This window comes from Schistocerca serialis, chromosome 1, assembly GCF_023864345.2.
Source record: "Schistocerca serialis cubense isolate TAMUIC-IGC-003099 chromosome 1, iqSchSeri2.2, whole genome shotgun sequence".
NCBI lineage: Eukaryota > Metazoa > Arthropoda > Insecta > Orthoptera > Acrididae > Schistocerca > Schistocerca serialis.
Genome location: NC_064638.1, coordinates 67,300,254 through 67,324,687, shown reverse-complemented (window position 1 = coordinate 67,324,687; position 24,434 = coordinate 67,300,254). Strand labels below are relative to the sequence as shown.

General features: G+C 37.8%; 1 protein-coding gene across 1 annotated transcript in view; it reads right to left on the bottom strand.

Moving 5' to 3' along the window:
* LOC126465924 (lysosomal alpha-mannosidase-like) overlaps nt 1-24,434 on the bottom strand; it is a 137,779-nt gene that overhangs the window by 1,182 nt on the left and 112,163 nt on the right. The window contains exons 18-22 of the mRNA XM_050096386.1: nt 13,929-14,134; nt 13,634-13,841; nt 10,989-11,047; nt 6,603-6,854; nt 6,158-6,307 (exon numbers count right to left, since the gene is read on the bottom strand). Of these exons, the coding sequence (XP_049952343.1) occupies nt 6,158-6,307; nt 6,603-6,854; nt 10,989-11,047; nt 13,634-13,841; nt 13,929-14,134 (875 nt within the window). The remainder of the gene's footprint in view (nt 1-6,157; nt 6,308-6,602; nt 6,855-10,988; nt 11,048-13,633; nt 13,842-13,928; nt 14,135-24,434) is intronic.

Genomic DNA, 24,434 nt, shown 5'->3' with positions numbered 1-24,434 from the left:
AGTTGATGATAGGTATGAATAATACCAGACCATCAATTTGGTTGCAAAATACTAACAACTTATCTACATAAGAATAAAATGTCTGGTTGAATTTGAAATTTGGAGGAAATCAATTTGAGTTCTAGAGAAATGTAGGAAAAACTGAGGGCAAAATTTATAGCATGTATTGATTTATAAAAAAAAAATATTTTACAGTGTTGACTAGAATACACTCTTAGATATTCTCTAGGTATCAGGTTACGATGTGAGAAATGGAAGGTTATCTGCAATGTTTACAAAAACCAGGCTGCAGTTATAGGAATCAAAGGATGTGAAAGGAGCCAGCAGATGAAAATGGAATGAGACCAGATATAGCCTATCCATCATGTTATTCAGTCTGCTCATAGAGCAAGTTGTAAAAAACAGCAAGCAGAACTTTGAAAAAGGAATTAAAGTTCAGGGAGAAGAAATAAAAACCTTACAGATTGCCAATAACATTGTAATTCAGTCAGAGATCAGTCGAACAAAATGGATAGTCTCTTGAAAACAAATTATGCAATGAACATCAACAGTATTAAAACAAAGATAATGAAGTCTAGCCAGTTACATCAGTTAACACTGTATAGATTCGTGCAGAAAGGTGCATTGAATCAGTCTTCAGATTGGAGATTACAACAACAGCAAACACAGACAAATAATATTAAGGAGTGATATGTTAGTGTCAATATAATAATACAATGTACAGATTAATCAAGTGCTGTTTTCAATACATTACTGCCTGTAGCGGAGCTTTATAATGAATTCTGCTAGCGATAATGTAACTGACAGGAATTTACAATTCCTGATGCCATATAATAAGATAATTTGTAGAAGTAGTGCCTAATGAGATTTGTTTCTAATTTTCTACTGAACTGATAAGACTTCCCAATTTCTTGCTTTATATTAGATGGAAGCTTGTTGAACGGCTTTGTACCAGAGTACATACTCCACACTGAAGCCTAAAGAAGCAGCCAAAATAAATACTACTTCTACTACTATTACTACTACTAGCCCTACTACTACTACTACTACTACTAGGCTGTCCTCTGTAGTGTAACATGGAGTTCTACAGGATAAGATGTTATACTTTTATCCTCTTAGCCTGATGAAAGATGTTCATGCAGGATGCAAGCATAGTCTTAGAAAGTTGTTAAGGGTGGGACATTGCATTATGCATGCTCTGATTTTATGAAAGTGCAGGTGAAGTGTAAGTCAAGTCAGCTCCGGACACTTCCAGAGTGCTACAGCATGTAAATACCGCCGTCTAGTGTGGCAAAGCGCTTGTTCTTTGGTGTTGTGGCTTGACAATGCCTTGCAGGTCAAGGAGCAAAGCAACACATGCAACAATATAAATCGTTAAAACCAAGTTCAAAGTTTGTTGCACAAAAATGTCATTCACTGACTGAATGGACTTGATAACTGATATCAAAGCTATTCACATATATGTTGTAATCTGTACACTGGGCTACGAAGTTAGATAAATCTGTTCATCTGCTACCATAACTGAAACTTACAAGAATAATATTGTGCACAAAATATGGGAGAGTTGACACTAAATTGTTTAAGTCATTTGGCAGTTTGGACAGATTATAGCCCTCTTCCAGCACCAAGGAAAGGAAGTCAAACAACATGGCTCTGTGACACTGCATGGCAGGATCACGAAAGTGATTAACCACAAGATTGGCAAACAAATTCATTCATGAGGTAAAGTGAACATACATGCTCCTGGGTGGCAGATTCTTCATGAAATGCTACGTTTCATTAACCCAACACTAATAAACACCTCATCACACAATCTTTGATCAGTTTTTGGCTTTGTCAATCAGCCTCCCCATCTTCTGTGGTCCATGTATTCTTCTTCAGCTAGTACGAAGGTAATCCCAAAAGTAAGGTCTCCTATTTTTTATAAGTACATAGACCAGTTTATTTTTACAATGGTTTACATCAGTTTACAGCTTGAACATTTAGCTATTTTTTGACATAATCACCATTTCTGTCAATGCATATGCAATGCAATGCATGCTGTGGCAGTTTTTGTATGCCATGCTGTTTAGAAAGTTATGAACCTCTTCTTTCACCTTGTTGTCAGAGCTGAATAGCTCTCATGCCAAATGTTCTTTTAATCTAGGGAACAGGTGATAGTTACAGGGTGCCAAGTCAGGACTATAGGGTGGGTGGGTGATTATGTTCCACTGAAACTGTTGCAGGAGGGCAACGGTTTGCCGAGCGATGTGTGGGCGAGCGTTGTCATGGAGAATGTGTACATCCTTGCTCAACATTCCTCTTCTCCGGTTCTGAATTGCCCGTTTGAGTTTTTTCAGAGTCTCACAATACCTGTCAGCATTAATTGTGGTCCCAGCAATTCAGCTCTGATGACGAGGTGAAACAGGAGGTTCATAACTTTCTAAACAGTGTGGCGGCGATCTGGTATGACAGGGGCATACAAAAACTGCCACAGCATTTACAAAAATGCATTGACAGAAATGGTGATTATGCTGAAAACTAGCTAAATGTTCAAGCTGTAAACTGATGTAAACCATTGTAGAAATAAACAGGTCTATGTACTTATAAGAAAACAGGAGACCTTACTTTGGGGATTACCCTTGTACCATCATACTTGTATCCTCTCTGATCTCATCAATCTATCTCAGCCATGGTTTTCCTATCGCTCTGCTCTTCTTCCACCACCTACCTGGTGATTGGGCCTTCTTGATGCATTACATGCCCATATCACCTCAGGCCCCTCTCTTTAATCACAGCCACACTATCCAGCAATTTGTACCACTCCTCCTATTCATTGTTCTTCCTTTTTCTCCATAGCCTGGTCCAAAAATCTGTCTGAGAACATCATTCTTGAATGTCAAGAGGTTTCTTTCTGTGGTTTGTGTCAGAGTTCAGGTCTCTGTTCCATACAGGATGACAGGTTGTATTACTGTCCATAGATCCTAGTCTTCATGGATATCAATAGTACCTGGGCATGAGCAGCTTTCAGAGTGCAAACCTTGACCTGTTTCCTGCTTGAATTCTTGTCATCACTTCCTAGTCTACCTCATTCTTTCCACTGAGTACTGCCCCTAGATATCTGAATTTTTTTACCGTTTCAACAACATGAATAATATTTTTTTTGTTTTAAACTCTGCTTATGCAAATCGCAGTTGAACTGACACTGATTTTTACTATAAGAAACAAAATCACTGATGACTAAATGTACTGGGAACTTAGTGTAGGAATTCAAAGGCCCCTAAAGAAATCTGTGCAAGATGTGTGATTTATCTATTTAAATCAATATTCTTACTGCTCACTTCTGCTGAATAAACGATTTCACTACTTTATTAACTTTTTAAGGTTGATTGCCCCAAAAAATAATTCCATGAAACAAACACATAGCAAGTGAACATATACAAAGCAAGGCAACAGATTTGTATTAAGGCCCACACAGTGTGATATACTGCTAAGAGCAAAACTTTACTATCTGAGCTACTTTATTAGATCTGTATGTGGACTCCATTTTAAGTTGCAGTGCAGCTGGACACAATTTACTCACATTGTTTCAGTTAGTGTATGATCATTAACATTTACCTGTGATTCTAGAGTGGGCCTCTCCACAGCGATTAAAAGTGCACTTATGGTGTCAGTGGCCATTGAACTGCTCGCCAATGTTATTAAAAACTTATATTATTAATAACAGGAGCTGAATGCAATGAATCAGGAGTCTGTTGTTGGTAGTGAATCAGAATATTCATTCACAATTTCCTGTTGTTCATAAATAAAGTGATTTTCTATTGTTCATAAATAAAGTTAGCTTGTATCTTGTTCTATTAGGTTAGAGTGTAATCACAGTGTCACAATTTTTGGCAAACTTGGAAATTAGACATACAAGTAGGTTACTTCCATGACAAACATATACCTTAGCTACACTACATATCAGGCTATTACGGCAGTTGTATCACAGCTCTGAGAGTCTTTGGCTGCACTAATTCACAAGTTATGGCAACTGTATTATAGTGCTGAGATACTTCAGCTGCACTAATTCACACTTTTCAACATAACCTAACTCTCGGGTTATGTTACAAGTCAGTCTGTCAGAATATCTAGTTTTATTCCATTTACATTCAATGGCTTTGCCAGCTTGCAACCAAATGTCACAGTCCAACCTAGTCTAGGTCACTACAGGTCAGTCTGGCAGCAAATCTCGTTTTTTCCCCTTCACCAAATAAAAACTAAAACCAACTGTAAAATTCATAATAATCAGACAAGTAAAAGTTATTCTGGCATTTGGTATCAGAAAGAAATGTGATCAATTCATACGAGGGTAACTCCAAAAGAAATGCACACTATTTTATTTTTTTTAATCCATATTTTATTCTACATGTCTGAAAGTTTTACAGTGTGTAGATACATCCTTTAGGAACAATATTTTCATTTCTCCACCTAATTTCCATCCCTCTCAACTGCCTTATGCCATCTTGGAACCAGTGCCTGTATACCCACATGGTAAAATTCTGGACCAATCTGTTGGAGCCACTGTTTGGCAGCGTGCGCAAGGGAGTCATCATCTTCAAACCTTGTTCCATGAAGAGAGTCTTTCAGTTTCCCAAAGAGATGATAGTCACATGTAGCCAGGTCTGGACTGAAAGGCGGGTGTTTCAGTGTCGTCCATCCAAGTTTTGTGATCGCTTCCATGGTTTTTTGACTGACATGTGGCCGTGCATTGTCGTGCAACAGCAAAACATCCTGCTTTTGCCGATGTGGTCGAACACGACTCAGGCGAGCTTGAAGTTTCTTCAGTGTTGTCACATATGCAGCAGAATTTATGGTGTTCCACTTGGCATGATGTCCATAAGCGAGAGTCCTTCGGAATTGAAAAACACCGTAGCCATAACTTTTCCAGCAGAAGGTGTAGTTTTGAATTTTTATTTCGTGGATGAATTTTCATGATGCAACTTCATTGATTGCCTCTTCACCTCTGGTGAAAACTGATGGAGCCATGTTTCATCACCTGTCACAATTCTTGCAAGAAATTCATCTCCACCATTCTCGTACTGTTCCAAAAGTTCGCTGCATACCGTTTTTCTTGTTTCTTTGTAAGCCACTGTCAACATCTTGGGAATCCACATGGCACAAACCTTTTTTAACATCAACTCTTTCAGTATTCTGCAAACACTTCCTTCCTCTATCCCAACGTAGCATGACAATTCGTTCAGTGTGATGCGTCTGTTAACATCACCAATTCGTTAACTCTGCACATTGTCTGGAGTGTGTGCAGTACGAGGCCTGCTGCTGCGAGGACAATCCTCAATATTGCCGCGCCCACTTTCATTACGTAACCTGCTTGCCCACTGACTAACTGTATTGTGATTGACAGCAGAATCTCCATACACTTTTTTCAACCTCTTGTGGATGTTTCGCACCATCTCATTTTCACAGCACAGGAATTCTATGACAGCACGTTGCTTCTGACGAACGTCAAGTGTAGCAGCCATCTTGAAGACATGCTGTGATGGCGCAACTCACAGGAACAGGTTGAACTACATTTGAAAACAAGTGGGATGTATCTACACACTGTAAAACTTTCACACATGCAGAATGAAAACAGTATTTTTACAAAAATAGTGTGCATTTCTTTTGGAGTGACCCACGTATTTTATGCTGAATAAAGTCATTAGATTCAGTGATTCTCACTGGATGCCAAATACTGTCACCTGACTGGCTTCAAGCAACGTCGAGAAATTCCCAACTTCAATGTGCAACACAAGATCTGCTGATACTATACACACCCTTTAGCACAGCTGCCTCCCTCCAGCCTTATACACCTGAAGTGTGTTCCTAATGACTTTATTGCCAAGTTGACAGGAACCCCTTTCCTTTGGTTGCAACAACAGTGACTGTATATGGATAGTTACTGACTTCTTCTGTTACTGTCTCCCTAACTTCAGCAATCACAAAGCTTATGGTATATGTTCTCACTCTGCAGGGTGAATGGTGGAGGGTCATTAAAATGTAATAAGTCTACAGGTGCAAACCTAGAATTAGATCCTGTGAGACTCCACTGACAATTTTTCCCATGTCACTAAATATTCAAGTTCTTCCTGGATTGCTGCATTGACACAACCTTCACTTGTTAGCTACAGTTTCTCACTTCCAGGTTTATTGTAGCAGGCTGAGATAAATTTGTGTCTTCTTCCTTTTCCAGCATATGCTCCAAGCGCAGTAGCAGTGAGGTGTCTTTCCATGGTTCCAATGTTAATATCTTCACATTTTGGGGAAGTTCTTGTCTCAGACCTGAGAACTAGTTTAAAATCACACAGGAATCATTTATTGAGTTAACAAAAAATGTCTTACACGAATGTCTTCAAAAATGATTAGTTATTGTTATAGTAAATGTATCAAAAAATAGTAGTGATTGTTATATGTCTTTCTTAAGAGATATATGCAGCTCAGGCATACATAGTTATTACATTAAATGGCCCCATTAACTCAAGTGAATATACATTAATGTGTCACTGAGAAATAGGTAATTTTAATTTATTTTAAAACCTTGTATGTGAAAAGCATATCCATGACATATTACACCCTGTACAAACCTGAGTTTCATGTGAATTTATCCATTCTGTGAACGGTGTATTGCCAGCGTTACTAAGCAGAACACAAGGAGACAAGAGTTTCTTCTCAGCCAGTTTACATTCTTGACATGACGGACTACATCCATCACTTCCTGTTATGTTGCCCACTAACAGCCAGTGCTTACCTCTGGCAACTAAACCTCTGCTGAATGCTTCTTCTTGTAACGCTTCTGCAACTCCCATACCATCATCACAGAGTAGCCTACGATGGACCTGAGTTTGGTGATCAATATGCAGAACATTATGTTACAGATAAAGGATGAGATAAGAAAATAATTTAATTTTGAAATAAAGGTATAATGCAGAAAATAATGAAAACAAAATCTTATATCAAAGCGGCATGCATGTTCCTGTAGCTTTTCAAGTTGGAGACAGGCACAATTAAAATACACTTAATTGTGCCTCTTTCTAACTTGACATGTCTTCTTTATGGTAAGCAGCAATCTGTCTTTTTCCTACATTATTGATATTCCTACCTGTAGTTGCCATTGTTTGATTCCTGCAGCATCTGTCATACTAGTTAATTTAAATGTGAAATAAAATCAAAATATTCATTATAATCCTTTTACAGTGCAATAATGTTGTTGTTGTTGTTGTTGTCTTCAGTCCTGAGACTGGTTTGATGCAGCTCTCCATGCTACTCTATCCTGTGCAAACTTCTTCATCTCCCAGTACTTACTGCAACCTACATCCTTCTGAACCTGCTTAGTGTATTCATCTCTTGGTCTCCCTCTGATTTTTACCCTCCACGCTGCCCTCCAATGCTAAATATGTGATCCCTTGATGCCTCAGAACATGTCCTACCAACCGGTCCCTTCTTCTTCTCAAGTTGTGCCACAAACTCCTCTTCTCCCCAATTCTATTCAATACCTCCTCATTACTTATGTGATCTACCCATCTAATCTTCAGCATTTTCTGTAGCACCACATTTCGAAAGCTTCTATTCTCTTCTTGTCCAAACTATTTATCATCCACATTTCACTTCCATACATGGCTACACTCCATACAAATACTTTCAGAAACGACTTCCTGACACTTAAATCTATACTCGATGTTAACAAATTTCTCTTTTTCAGAAACGCTTTCCTTGCCATTGCCAGTCTACATTTTATATCCTCTCTGCTTCGACCATCATCAGTTATTTTGCTCCTCAAATAGCAAAACTCCTTTACTACTTTAAGTGTCTCATTTTCTGATCTAATTCCCTCAGCATCACCCGACTCAATTAGACTACATTCCATTATCCTTGTTTTGCTTTTGTTGATGTTCATCTTATATCTTCCTTTCAAGACATTGTCCATTCTGTTCAACTGCTCTTCCAAGTCCTTTGCTGTCTCTGACAGAATTACACTGTCATAGGCGAACCTTAAAGTTTTTATTTCTTCTCCATGGATTTTAATACCTACTCCAAATTTTTCTTTTGTTTCCTTTACTGCTTGCTCAATATACAGATTGAATAACATTGGGGAGAGGCTACAACCCTGTGTCACTCCCTTCCCAACGACTGCTTCCCTTTCGTGCCCCTCGACTCTTATAACTGCCATCTGGTTTCTGTACACATTGTAAATAGCCTTTCGCTCCCAGTATTTTACCTCTACCACCTTTAGAATTTGAAAGAGAGTATTCCAGTCAACATTGTCAAAAGCTTTCTCTAAGTCTACAAATGCTAGAAATGTTATTAGGAAGTGTAAATTAATATATTAAAATAGCTAAGAAGAACTGAAGTCTTAAATTCCAGAAAGAAAATTCCGGTTTTCAATGAATGCATAATTAAATTTTATGATATTCAATCCTTTCATTCCAGAGATAGCATTGAAAGCTAATTAACAGTGTTCCAGTGTTTCATCATGTTTTTGAGGGTGCAAATTTGAGCCATTTTCAAACAGTTCCTGCAAACTAAAAGTTAATCTATGTGAGGTTGAGCATCAATTAGCATGAAATAGGCTTTGAATGTGCCTTGATTAAATATTAAATTCTTTCTATTTTTCAGACTCTGAAGTGAAGAGATGACTGTAACTTTAGTTGCAATGTAATACTTTCATAGTTGGTACTCATAGTGAAGTATTACCACGAAAGTTCAATCTGATATTAATGAAATTCAGCCCTTTAATTGGAGAAAAAATTCTGATGATTGATATCATAAAGCACAAAAAGACAATAATCAGTGAGTAAAGGTCCAGTCAATTAGGACTGGGAGTAACAGTGCAATAAAGATATGTAATGTAATAATCCACTGTTTCATAGACAGATAAAAAGTGTCATACTTAGTTTCATCCATAAGATGTTGAAAATCAGATCTCATATGGTGTACTAAAAGAGTTCCTAAAAAACTGGGAAATGATTCTGTCCTAGAAAACTATTTAATTTAAAACTTTGAACATAGCTGCTAAGGTTCAGTGACCGTGTCAGAAGTATATTAGAACAAATAAGCCCTCGGTCACAAATATTAAGTCAAAATTGACCAGGTCAATTTGACCAAGGGCTTATTTGTTCTAATATAACTATTTAATTTTTTTGAAGATAATTCATGGGTAGACAGAAATACTTGATGCCTCAACGTGTGTTCTAGCAACCTATCTATTGTTTCAGTCAAGTTCTGCCAAAATTTCTCTTTCTCCAGTCTGACTCAGCAGGTCTTTAAAAATTTTCAAATCTATCCATCTGATCTTCAGAATTGTTCTGTAGTGTCACAGTTCAAAAGCTCCTATTCTTGTCTATACTGTCTGTTGTCCACATGTGACTACATAAGCCCACACTCTGGAAAAGAATTCTTAACTCTTAAATATATAAAAGATATTAACATAATTTTCTATTTAAGAAGTGGTTTCCTAGGTATTGCCAGTCTCCATTTTATATCCTCATTATTTCCAATATCATCAGTTATTTTGCTGCCCAAATAGCAATATTGCCAACAGCCTTGCCTCAGTGGTAACACTGGTTCCCATCAGATCACTGAAGTTAAGTGTTGTCGGGCTGTGCTAGCACCTGGATGGGTGACCATCCAGTCTGCCAAGCACTGTTGGCAAGTGAACTTGTGAGGCAAACTGAGGAGCTACTTGATTGAGAAGTAGTGGCTCCGGTCTCGTAAACTGACATATGGCTAGGAAAGCGGTGTGCTGACCACATGTCCTCCATATCCGCATCCAGTGATGCCTGTGGGCTGAAGATGAGATGGTGGCTGGTCGGTACCATTGGGCCTTCATGGCCTTTATGAGCAGAGTTTTAGTTTTAAAAAGCAATATTCATATACTATTTTCAGTGTCTCATTTCCCATTCAGATTGCCTCAGGATGACCTCATTTAATTGTATTACATTTCATTACCCTAGTTTTACTTTTGTTTACATCTGTTTTGTTCAACTAATCTTCCAAGTTCTTTACAATCTCTGACAAATTTCAATGTCATTGGCTGCATTAAAATTTTTTTTCTCGTCTCCAAACTTTAGCCCCTTCTCCAAATTTCTCTTTTGTTTCCTTTACTTCTGATCAGTGTACAAATTAAATAACAGGGGGATAGGATAAAACTATATCTCACTTCCACTTCTGTTTTTCATTTCCTGCCTCCCTCTCATGTTCTTCAATTCTTGTAACTGCAGTCTGGTTTCTGTACGAGTTATAGAAAACCTTTCACTTCCTGTGTTTGGTAACTAAGAGAGCAAGCTTCACATCTGTGATAACCAAAAGTTACAATACAAATAATATGAATGTCAAAGAATGAAAACAAGAAAAAAATGGTTTGGTGTCTTCTTAATGGTAATAACATTAATATTGACGGAGATATGGGTGCCAGCACTGTTTAAGATTTCATATTGTGGCTATTGAGCCCTTATTGTTCAAATTAGATAAGCAAACAGAACTAGTATATTCATTCTAAAACTATCTGAGTTTATTGTGTACTTGTTTTTGAAAATAATTTTTCTCATATCTTACCATTAGTTTGACTTCACCATTTCGAAGGCTGTAATCGCCCTGTGCTCTGTCATTCAGAATTGCCATTTCTAGGCCCTTGTTCCCATCCTTTATTACTATTTTGGATGTTATAGGATAATAATTTCCTGAGACAGGTTCTTCTACAACGTAATCCCATGTTGATCGTTAATTAACTTGCCTCTTTATCATTTCTCGCCCATTCGAGTCAGTGTAAAATGTTTCATTATTGACCAGGTTTGTATTAAAACGGGAAATTATTTCTTTTCCTTTCATATCCCTGTAAGCAGATGAAGAATTATATACTAAGTTAGTCTCAGTAACAGAAAATACATTAACATTCAAGATCAGAACAATACGTACTCAGTGGGAATGGATCCAACCAGCCATTCAAATTCAATGTGTTTTTCTGTTTTATATACCCTGATAACTTGGCTGATCCAGTCACTAAGGGTTTGATGCACTTCTTCCACAAGATCACCTGTTTCAATTGAAATTAAATATTAAGTAAATGATTAAAAATTTGCTATCTTATTATTACCTGATCAATGCATTACAGGACAAACAAATAAGAATGAGTATAGGTAAACATCTTGTCATTTGGAAACTTATTACATATTATGCATTAAATTAGACTGGACAACAATTCAAAAGGAAATGAGCTTTGGCTTTGTTGAGGAAATGTTCCAATATTCACTTCAAGTGGTTTAGGGAAGGCACAGGAAACCTAAACCACATAAACTGGAATTTATGTGGTCCTTCTCTTTAGAAGCTGTTCATTTTTACATTTAGACTGCTGATTCTGTCTTTAAAAACAAAATAATAGTTCACTGTACTTCTCTGTGTTTTGATGAACAGTCTGAGTGTTTGCTTTATTGAACCACATTAAAGCCACAGTAAATTACACAAAAGCAAAAGTAATTGTTTTTACTGTAATGCTGGACTCAAGAATTGGTATATAGCCAGATAAATACCTATTAGTCCTTCGAATTAATATTTTTAGCAACACTGTACTCTCCTTGAAGTTTGTACAGTACCAGAGCTATAAAAAAAGAACAGGACTAACAGGATTGTATTAACTTAACCAACAAGAAACTTCACAGTTAATGTTCACTTCCAGTTTGCTCTAGATCATAATCCTTCTTCCAGCAAAGTGCCCACACATTAAATGGTGACAACAGTGTCCAAATATTAATGAAATATTGAAATAATTTCTGAGCCATATAATTTTTATAACAAATAAAATATGGTCTAACACTGTACCCTGGGTAGTATACTGTGAAGGAATAGTTGTACTTTTACATTGAGTAAACAATAAACACCAAAAGTGGAACCTATTTGTTAGAGCATACTTTAAGTACAATTTATTCACAAAGGCCTCTACTTCCACTTTTATGCTCTGAATATAGAAATTTAGTAAATACGTAACATTCGTACATCAACATTTTGAGTAAAACAAAATGCATTTCAGTAATTAGCAAGATTGGGCTATAAAACTATTAAATAACATTTTGAAAGCTACTGAGTTCCATAGAGTTCAAAATGTATGAAATACAGCAGGCTCCTAATTATCTGAGTTAATGTGGACCCAAGATTGAACACACGACAGGAAATCACAGATAATTCAAAATTAGTGTTTGCTTCAGACAGAAACATTAAAGCTGGTGTGGACATTCCCTCCCAGTGCACTCCACCTTCATCAGTATTTTACATCTGTTTTGGAAGAAAACTGTTCTGTTCAATATCACCAAAGAATTCATTGCAAAAAGCATCAGCTACGTCTTTATTACTACTCAGTTTCTTGCCCTAGACAACAAATTCTCTAATCCTGTAGCAATGTTTAAATTGAGTCAACTATCCTGATGAAGCATTATACTTTCCTTCACTCTTCAGAGTTTCAAGTAACTTTCCTGGTTTAACTATTTGCTTCTGACACCTGACAGGGAACATCTTCACCTAACTTGTCTTGGAAACACAAGTTCAGTACCTTATCTAGTTTAGTTTTCAGACACTTACATAATGACACTCTGGTTTGGTTGTCAGATTTACTTGCAAAATTTAAAAGCTCTCCTTTAAGTCTCTCATTGTTTGCATGCTTATTCAATAGCCCCAATAAAATTTTACTGAAGATTTCTCCTCTTCTAACTTTTCTATAACTTCTAATTTCTTTTTGATCTGAGAGCATGTTTGCATCTTCCATCTTCCTAGACCATATTAGTCATCTGGAATTTCAGCAATAAATTGATATAGGTCAACATCCATTGCCAATGATCCACTGTAGAAGCTACAGTATCATTGAGATCTGTCAGCAATTAGGGATGAGTGATCAACAATGCATTCATCCTGCCAATATGTAACATTATGCTTTCATTTCATATTAACACAGAGTAAGAATTCTGAAAGAAATTGTCCCTGAAAGAAACCTAGATTTTTTTTTTCAGACACAGAAATATTGCAAGGTCAGAGTCTCCACACTTACCTAAGCTGGAATGGGAAACAATGGAGAAATATTTCAGGTGTGTCCGATGATGGAACTTGTCTTCTGGCCATAAAACATAAATCACATAAATAATACTGCATTCCAAACTAATACAGTCATTCTAATTATATAAAAACACTTCAGGTTTCATTTTCATTTCCTAACATTCACCAAACTATGCACGGATAATTTGTTCTGAGATAATTGGGACCATACTATGTTAGATGAAAAGAGAAAAAGAAATTTTGGTATGTCAGTATAATTTATGTGCTAGTAGATTTAGCTCTGATGTATCAAGGTGGACCTGGATTTGAGCCCTGCCAGTTCTGAATACAAATGCATTGTCTCAAACAGAGGACTATTCTTGCCGTGTTTTGGGCAAAATGTACACAAAAAAATTTTGCAACAATACTGTGAAGAAAAGCTAAAACAACTGCTGATGACTGTAGTATCTTGCTGAAGTACAATAAATCATGAACTGAAGAAACATGGAACATAGCATGGTTATGAGACTGACTATGTATTAACTTCATATTTATCTGAGCCTCTCAAAAGTATTCTGACAACCTTACAGATTTTACAGCTAACCTTTGTATATTTTGACTGTTGCTATTCCAGACACCATGGTTGCTTCGGATCCTATTGATCGGAAAATGTAAGCACCAGATGATCTGTCATCAGTTCTAGCATTAGTTCCTGCCCATCCTTCATAGTAATAAAAATTTTGGCTAAGTGGCAACTCTGTTCCATTGTTTATTACAGACTTTACAGTCCCTTGAGTTTCATGTAAAATTACCTGCAAGTACTACAAAAACATACTACATTAGATCATTTTAAACCATAGGTACCATTTCTGTTCATTCAATATTTTGAAAAACCTTACATTATTTCCAATGGATGTTGCATTTTCTGACACAGTGTTTAAATAACTTCTTTCTTGTCTTGTACTAGACACATAGTATGAGTGATACCCCAGTGCTGGAACATCAGTGGCTTGAAATAAAATTTCTTGTGTTGCATTACTGTCTCTTCCAGGAACTTTGTAAATAGCATCTGGTATTGGCACCAACTGTATTATCTGCTCATTACCTGCAGTAAAATAGTATTTGAAATTAGATACGTTAATGACAGACTCATTAAGCAAGAAATTCATAAAAGAGAATGTAATTAACTATCTGATTTCATGGTTGTCAAAGATATGGGTCCATTTCCTAACAACTACAATACATTTTGTATGAAAAGAAAAATTCACAAGAGAAAATTGTAAAAATACAAGGAGACACAATGACTGCCCAGTCCTTATCTTCAGGAGGCTAAATTCCAAGTACTACCAACAGTCACAGGTAACAGAACAAAAACAGAGACAGTAGACACTCTCTGATGCCACTAAATTCATCAGTTGTACATATGTGTTACAGTTCCCTATCTCTGTCCATTTCTCACTTGGACTCAGACTGCTGTGTGGATAACTTCCAAGTTACAACATTCTCTTTGCATTCATGTGGTCATGTCTTAAAAGCAGAAAATAAGGGTTCACTCAGAAACAACAAAAACTAAATCCCTAGTGAGGAGTCATTAAATTTGGTGTCTCACAACATTCAGTAATTGGCTTGCTCCTGTCCTTGACCTACATTAATGATTTACCCAGAGCATTGTTGGGTTCCTGAAGAACTGTAGGTCTATAGCCGACGCAAGTATACTAATAAAGGGCCCAAATATATCCACACCAGTTACAGCCAGGAGATAATGGAACAGGCTCACAACTGCTTCACAGCAAAGAGCTTAATGCTTGATCTTACAAACATTCATATTACACAACTCAAAATGAATGAAGAGATCAACATGCATATATTGCATGAGGCTCTATGAAAGAAGATCTTAGAAATCTAGATAGATAACAAACTGAGATGGCATTAGCACATGGATAAATTAACCAAAAAGACGAGTTCTGCTGTTTTACACTAATGGGATTAACTGTAAAATTCACAACTGAAATACTAGAAGTAAGAATGATTTCCATACAGATTATGCGTCCATTTTCAGACTTCAGAAGGGCATTTTAAGTTCTGGTGCAATAGGAAAGTCTACAAGAGGTTGTCAGTAGACATTGGAGAGGAATTCATAAATTCCTAGATGTTTGAGAACAAAGTAAAACAGTACTTTATGAGATACTCTTCCTATAATTTAACAGAAAAAAATGTTTCAGTGGTTGATAGAAAGCACAGGTTGCTCCTGCTACAAGAAGAACAGCAGTTTCACAAAATTTCTGTGCGTTCTCATTGATGTCAATCTGTTGTAGAATCACATAACATATTCAGAGTTCAAATTTAATGAGTTATCTCACATGAAATGATATCTTCCCTGCCAACCAAAATGGATTCCAAAAATAAGTCACACAAAGCCCAATTTATGCTTTTCTCATATGATATTCTAAGAAGAATGGATCAAGGTGACCAGCTAGATGCAGTATTTTTTGACATCTTAAAAGCATTTGACATGGTGCCACTCCAGCATTTATTTACAAGAGAATGACAATATAAGGTATTAAACTAAATTTGTGACTGGATTGACAGTCTATTGGTAAGGAGAACACGTTGTGTTATCTTTGATGGAGAGTCTTTGACAGGAGCAGAAGTAACTTTAGGCATACCCCTGGGAAGTATGATGGGACCCCTGCTGTTCATGTTGTATATTAACAACTGGGCAGACTTTTGCAGATGATGCAATAATATATAATGAAGCAGTGTGTGATGAAAGCTGCAAAAATATTCAGCTTGATACTGATAAGATTTCAGAGCAATGTAAGATTGGCAACATGCTTTAAATTTGCAGAGATGTAAAACTGTGCACTCCACGAAACACCTGGATGCAGTATCAGGGAATCATAGTTGGAATAAGTCAATTCATACAAATATCTGAGTGAATCAATTTGATAAGCTATGAAATAGAATGACCATATATGTCCAATTATAGGTAACACAGGTTGCAGAACTCAGTTCATTGGCAGAAAATTGGGCAAATGCTGTCATTTAGCAAAGGACACTGCTCCTCTGCACACTAATAAATGAAAGGATTGTCTTCTTTTGGGAACTGCATGCATTATAACAACTTTTACACTCAGGAAATGACTTCAAAAAATTTTCTGTCTGCTTGGTAAGTGTATTTCAAATACAGCCCTACTAAATCCAAACTGCATTAAATGAACTTCATTCAGAAGAAGACACTTACCATTTGTCAGTTCTAAATACCCTGTGCAACAAATCACTTTAACAACGTGATATGTTACGCTATACTACACACCACTGGCAAGTGTGTAAATGATTGAGAGTGGCAGTTCTCTGTGACAGATAGAATGGTCACCAGAATTCGTTACTGTTGTTTATATTTAGAGTTGTTACCAGGCCTGGCAGGGTATATAAGTTGTGTGATCAGTTTCAAATGCTGATGATCCCTGCAAAGGCTATGGAGGTGCCACATACTCGTATGAGACGGCATTATCACAACTGGCAGAGTTTGAAAGGGGTCTCATTGTGGGTCTCCATTTGGCCAGTTGGCAGAATCATGCAGTATCCAGATTTGTGGGGCATTCAGATGTGACAGTGGCCTGATGTTGGACTGCATGGGAATATGAAGTCAGGCATACTTGTTGTCAAGCTTCCAGTTGACCACTACTGACCAACACAATGGAGGATTACCAATTTTTGTACCAAGCACATCATAACCCATTAACATCTGTGGTTCATAGCCAATTCACTGTAATTAAACTTTGAAAAGACCCACTATATGCAGTTCAGAACTTCCAAGAGATTTCCTTTTGGTGTGCGTATAAAATATGATGACATGGAAATAGGAGAAGTTGAGAGTGTAGAATTCTTGGGATTACAACTTGATAATAAATTCAGTTGGGAGCAACATACTAATGAACTGCTAAAGCACCTAAACAAGTCTGTGTTTGCAATGTGAATGATGTCAGACATCGGAGATATAAATATAAAAAAAACTGGCATATTTTGCTTATTTTCACTCCATTATGTCATATGGTATCATATTTCTGGGTAACTCCACAAACAGAGAAAAATTTTTTAGAGTACAGAAGCGTATAATAAGTGTAATGAGTAGTGTAAATCCAAGAACATCATATCAAAACCTATTCAAAGAATTGGGCATAGTAACCACAGCTTCTCATTATATTTATTCCTTAATGAAGTTTGTTGTAAATGATACATCTCTTTTTCCAACTAACTGCTTAGTACACAGTATCAATACTAGGAATACGAACAATATTTATAAAGATTTAAAATCACTTACTCTTGCCCAGAAAGGAGTCTAGTATTCAGCAACGCATATTTTCAATAAGTTACCGGCAACCATTAAGAGTTTAGTTTCAGACAAGGCACAATTTAAACGTAATTTAAAAGAATTTTTGGTGGCCAACTCCTTCTATTCCATCCATGAGTTTCTCAACAAGTGCAGTAGACCATTCTAATGAAAATTTATTATACTTTAATTTTTGATAATTTTTGGTTGTAACAGCCAAGTAACTACCTTCTGTGTGAATGACAGATGTATGGAAAGCAGATATAAATCTTAAGTCTGTAAATAGTGGAAGTTTAATTTTAAATCTTGTACATAATCTGACTGTTCTTAACTGAGGATCACTGAAATGAATAATTTACTTTAATTTTTGACAATACTTGGTTGTAATAGCCAAGAAACAAGCAAATGTCTGAATTATGGATTTAATGAAAGCAGATGTAAGTATTAAACCTGTAAATATTTAATTCATGTACGTAATTTTACTGTTTATTGACTGAGAATCATTAAAATTAATGAAACTCAAGTTTTTCTAATTACATTTTTGTAAGGTGTTTATCTAACATGTTCCACACCCAGGAGGATTCCCTCTTTTATAGGTCTATGGAATGAATAATTAATATAACTAATCGTGCTGTCAGAGGGCAAGTAATGGACGCCCTGCAACACTGTGTCTCATCCCATACCAATAGTTCGTGGCCAGCAGCAGCCAAAGTAGGGTGTTACTGTCTCATGCATAGGCTATCATTAACACTACAAGACAAATGGTTGCCTTAGGGGTGGTATCCTGTTGGGGAACCATGGACTACTGATGAGTAACGTCACACCATATTCTATTATGGATTGCTGCTCTGCATTACTCTGGGTGACCATTATTGTTGAGTATGGTCGTTACCTGGGGACAGATCTCATTCTTCCAATGTTTCAGAGAGGCACAGTGGCATTACTCCTGGTGTCATGGTGTGGGGAGCCATTGGGTATGACTTCAGTTCATGGCTGGTACTGATAGAGGGAACTCTAATGGCACAACGGTATGACATGGACATCCTGCAACCTCATGTGTTCCTCTTGTGCGATGGTATCGTGGTGCCATTTTCCGATAGGACAATGCTTGTCAATACATGGCACATATCTCTATGAACTGTCTGCATGATGCTGAGGTACACCCATGGCCAGTAAGATCTCTGTCTCTTATGGAACTTGCATGGCCCCAACAAGGGTGTAATTCTTTCATAGTGTGTGTATCCAAGATATCAAGGACCAGCTACGAGAGCTGTGGTCAAGCTTGCCTCAAAAGTAGATACAATGGTTTTACAACGTACTTCCAAACTGGATCAGTGCATGCATCCAGGACATAGGGGTTGCAACGTCATACTGAAAAGCAGGCTCATACTACCAAGTTCTTCGTAACTTTGATTCAATTTTGTTATCACTGAAATAACAACATATACCCCCCTCAATCCTCAAGTTTAGTTTTGTTTCCTCTTTCCTTTCTTAGTGTCTCATTTTTGTTTTATTAGGCAGTGTAATTCAGGAGATTACATGGAGTTGGATGAAATACTAGGTTTTATTGAAAAGGACCTGTTTTATACATGGGAGTTTGAGTCTTTAAAGAGTGAGGAGTGACAGTTATTGGTACTCTACTATCTAGACATGATACATGATCTGTCTCATAGAAAACTAACATTAAGAACAGACTGGTTTTGTGATATTAATCATGGGTATTTGCTGTACTTTGTGTATACTTATGTAAACTATCAATAGAACTAGATTGTGGAAGGAAAGAAGTATACCTGTTTCTACACCTACACAGTCCAGTTGTTGTTTGTTTATTGGTGGGTAAGTATGTGGGACTACAGGAAAATAATTGTTTCTTCTCTGTACAGGTGAGAATGGGAGGAGATCAGGCTTTAATATCTCATTGATGATGAAATAATTAGAAACAGAGCACAAGCTCGGATTCAGAAAGAGTGGGAAAGAGAATGTCCTTTTCACAGAAATCACCCAGAATTTGCCTTAAATGGTTTAGGGGAGCCACAGAAAATCTATTTGTTATTTATTTATTTATTTTTGAGTTCCATGGATTCTTGACATGAATGTATCACTTGGATGTAGAACGTGTCCAATTATTACAGTAAAAACCACATTTAGTCATCAGGCTTACAATTTAAATCATGTGTAAACATGTACATGAGGTTCAAGAGTTCAGATAACAACACTGATTCTAGTAGTAGCAATGATTACACAAACAAATTGTAAGGTTTACATTATAATTCACATAAAACCATTCTGTCAACAATTGATATACCAGTGCTGTATAGCCATTTCTAATAGAAATGCTTAATATTAAACACATTTCGCTAATTATTATACTTTCTCTAAAAATTCCTGTAAAGAATAGAAACAACTACTCAAAATATTAAGTTTTAGCTGTTTTTTTAATTTAATCTTGTCCCTAACGACTGATCTAACATGAAGTGAAAGTCTGTTGTACCCTGTTATACTTGAATAATGAACTCCTTTCTGTACCGTGCTGAGATTTCTTATATATTTTTGAAGATCACGTTTACTTCTTGCATATTGATAATGAACAGAACAAGAACAGTAGTAGATATGATAGTGATGTAATAGCAGATGGTTAAGAAGATGAAGAAACAGCTGGTTTTTACGTATGATGGAGGTCCAGACGGATGGAGTTCGAAGCATTTTACGTAAATCAACTACACTGTCAATTCTAAAGTATTGTTCTAGTGTCTGCGATCATTACCAGGACGGTATTGGTAAGAGAGAACACAAACACACACACTCCTAAGACTACACAGTTCTGCACTTAAAACGGGCTATAATGTTAGATCTTGCATGTTTCTCTACGATAAACCATGGTAGCAAACTGTAAAATGAAAAGAATACTTCCTTAAAACATCTATTCTGTGTGATACATGCATAATATAGCTCTCCAGAGACGTATAGTGTCCACTGCTCACATGCGACCACAGTTCAAAAATTATACCATGCTCATATCAGTCCTTTATAAAATGATCGTTAGTAACAGAGAGAACCTCTTTCAAGGAAACAGATACACCCATAGCGTAGGTGTCTGACTTGTGAAATTACACACCATGCTGCCACTAAGTCGCTAAACAGGACATCTGCCAAGCACATGTGTACACAGGGATTGTGGTGCCTTACAGAACCCTGTCGCTTACTTAGATTCACATTAGTTACGAAACTGAAGTCTCGATTTTATATCCAAGATGCGACAGGGGAATGGAGAACGTCACATAAATCTTCCTTCGTGAAGAGGAACGTCTCGAAACAGGGTGCTCACATTTCATGACACATGAGATGGAAGTTCTCTGACGACCAAGAGGTTTGCTGTTAACAATCGTAAGTAGACTGTGCTATAAGTCACACACAGAACACGCAACTGTATACGAATCAAACAAATGTTATGTCACACAACGCATCCTGATGGAACAACGGAAAAATGGTTAAATGACCTGCAGACATCTCCCTCACTCTCTAGAATGCATCATCAGCCTAAAATGGTTTAAATGGCTCTGAGCACTATGGGACTTAACATCTGAGGTCATCAGTCCCCTAGAACTTAGAACTACTTAAACCTAACTAACCGAAGGACATCACACACAATCATGCCTGAAGCAGGATTCGAACCTGCGACCGTAGCGGTCGCGCGGTTCCAGACTGAAGCGCCTGGAATAGCTCGATCACAACGGCCGGCCCATCAGCCGTCGACCATTAAATCGTACCTCATTTCACCTCTATCTTAACTGATCACTGCATCCACTCTCTGTCGTCCTTTAATGCAGATGCATGTAAATTTAGAGGCAGATGGTTCTCTGTTTTCCTGGTAAGCGTCAAATACAGTAGTCAACTCGCGTGTATCACCGTTAGCTCAATAGACATACAGTAGAATGTTGCCTCGACGGAAAAAAAAGTGACTGTTTCCCTGCTTTTCGGCGCTTTGACATCAATGTTTTCTCGTATTCCTCTTGCTGTCGCATACTCGTTCCCATGTACAAGAATTGTTCTGGGCGAACCAGAAGAAACGCAAGTACTTTCTCAATTTCCCTGCATTTTGGTGTATTTTCCCTCAATTTATACTTATTTTCCGTCGTTTTTCGTAATTCTATCGATTTTATATCACTTCTACCCATGTGATCAAGACATCACTGCTCGTTCCGTTTTCTAAAATTGCTTGTAAATGTAGTACAGCTGCCAACACCTGGCGCAAATGCACTATTTTTTCTGGTCAGGCGGCATAATATAGCACTGAACTCGAATGCATCCAGTCGCCAGTGCAGTGCATTTGCTCTGTTTTCTGTTTATCTTTGTGTGTGGATGTATCGCGGATGGCTTCCAGGACCTGCAGTAGACCCGAGTTAGTGTAGAGTGTGGATCCGTCGTGCGTCATATCCAGAGCGATGGTGGGATGCGGATCCACAGTATGCCGTGTCCGTGGTAGGGTTTGAAGGTGGATCCGCCACAAACAATGTCCGGAGTGACGCTTGGATGCAGATCCACAATATACCACACCTGGATCTGCCACGCATTATATCCAGAGCGACGTTCAGAGGCGGATCTACCACATCTCACATCTGGGATAGGACTTGAAGGTGAACCAACAACGCGTTACGTCCGAAAATGTGTTCTATGTTGGAAATTGGGTCCACCAGAAGGAGGACCAGGTCATGGGAGCTGACTGTGACACATGCACATACACAGACATACAGAAAACAGAGAAAATGCGCTGCAAATGTAGAATATGTGGATGGAGGCGACTGGATGCACTCGAGTATACTGCTAAACTGTTCTAGCATATTGATAAGCGCCGGGATGAAGACGAGCAACGCAAGAGTAGAGAAGGCGGTAAGACGTCAGCCAATAGCTCGCTGAGTAGGACTACACTATACAGGAGCGGCCTCTACAAGAAGAGAATATAAGCGCCGCTGCTGCCAGCATCAGCCGCACAGTATTAGGATAGTACAAGACCAGCACTGTTAGCAGACTGGCACAGTACTGGACCGGTCCTAGAAGAGAGCACTACGATAGCCGTTGTTAGTAATCCACAAACTGTGTGACAAACTTGCTGTATATAGCAGAGGACTCTGACTTGTTTGCATGTCACACGTCGCTTGCGAGACTGTTGTAAATTCAAAGTTAAGTATTGTCAATATTACTTTATTGTAACAAAAACTGTTAATGTGATTTGCTTGAATTGTTGTATAGCTACCCAAGAAAGCAGCATCCTTTAGGCACCCTGCAGATGACAGTGGGAGGTATCCCACATTTGGCGACGAGTATCCGCCGAACCCCGCATCTGACGGTCATGGAATTTTTTGTTCGCTGGCGCATTAATTCTCTCTTGTATTTACTTTTCAGCGGCGCTTATTTGCTTTAACAGTTTCTTGTCGTTTTTGCTAATCAGTGTTTTCAGGTGGGCGTTTCAGAAGATGTCTTTGTTGAAATAAGCAGTTCACATAATATGGAAAAAACTGGTGATTTCTCAAACTGGAGAACAATCAAGAATGTGGTGCCGCAAGGTTCGGTCTTGGGTCCTTTGCTGTTATTAATATACATTAATGACCTAGCATTCTATATTCACGAAGATGCAAAGCTGGTACTTTTTGCCGATGATACAAGTATAGCTATCACACCCAACAGACAAGAATTAACTGGTGAAATTGTAAACGATGTTTTTCAGAAAAACATTAAGTGGTTCTCTGCAAATGGGCTCTCATTAAACTTTGACAAAACACAGTATATGCAGTTCCACACAGTAAGTGGAATGACACCTTTAATAAATATAGACTTCGATCAGAAATCGGTAGCTAAGATAGAATATTCAAAATTTCTAGGTGTATGCATTGATGAGGGGTTGAACTGGAAAAAAACACATTGAGGATCTGCTGAAACCTTTGAGTTCATCTACTTATGCTGTTAGGGTCATTGCAAATTTTGGCGATATACATCTCAGTAAATTAGCTTACCACGCCTATTTTCATTCCCTGTTTTCGTATGGCATCATATTCTGGAGTAACTCATCACTGAGTAAAAGAGTGTTCATTGCACAAAAGCGTGTAAACAGAATAATTCCTGGAGCTCATCACAGATCATCCTGCAGACACTTATTTAAAGAGCTAGAGATCTTCACTGTAGCCTCACAATATATATATTCACTTATGAAATTTGTTATTAACACTCGGAACGAATTCAAAAGTAATAGCAGTGTACATGGCTACTACAACACTAGGAGAAACGATGATCTTCACTACTCAAGGTTAAATCTAACTTTGCCTCAGAAGGTGGTAAATTATGCTGCCACAAAAGCCTTTGGTCACTTACCTAATAGCATCAAAAGTCTGACGGATAGCCGTATAGGATTTAAAAGGAAATTAAAAGAATTTCTTAATGGCAACTCCTTATACTCATTAGATGAATTTATGGATATACGAGGGCAGTTCAATAAGTAATGCAACACTTTTTTTTCTCGGCCAATTTTGGTTGAAAAAACCGGAAATTTCTTGTGGAATATTTTCAAACATTCCCGCTTAATCTCGTATAGTTTCATTGACTTCCGACAGGTGGCAGCGCTGTACGAAGCTGTTAAAATGGCGTCTGTAACGGATGTGCGTTGCAAACAACTGGCAGTGATTGAGTTTCTTTTGGCGGAAAACCAGGGCATCTCAGATATTCATAGGCGCTTGCAGAATGTCTACGGTGATCTGGCAGTGGACAAAAGCACGGTGAGTCGTTGGGCAAAGCGTGTGTCATCATCGCCGCAAGGTCAAGCAAGACTGTCTGATCTCCCGCGTGCGGGCCGGCCGTGCACAGCTGTGACTCCTGCAATGGCGGAGCGTGCGAACACTCTCGTTCGAGATGATCGACGGATCACCATCAAACAACTCAGTGCTCAACTTGACATCTCTGTTGGTAGTGCTGTCACAATTGTTCACCAGTTGGGATATTCAAAGGTTTGTTCCCGCTGGGTCCCTCGTTGTCTAACCGAACACCATAAAGAGCAAAGGAGAACCATCTGTGCGGAATTGCTTGC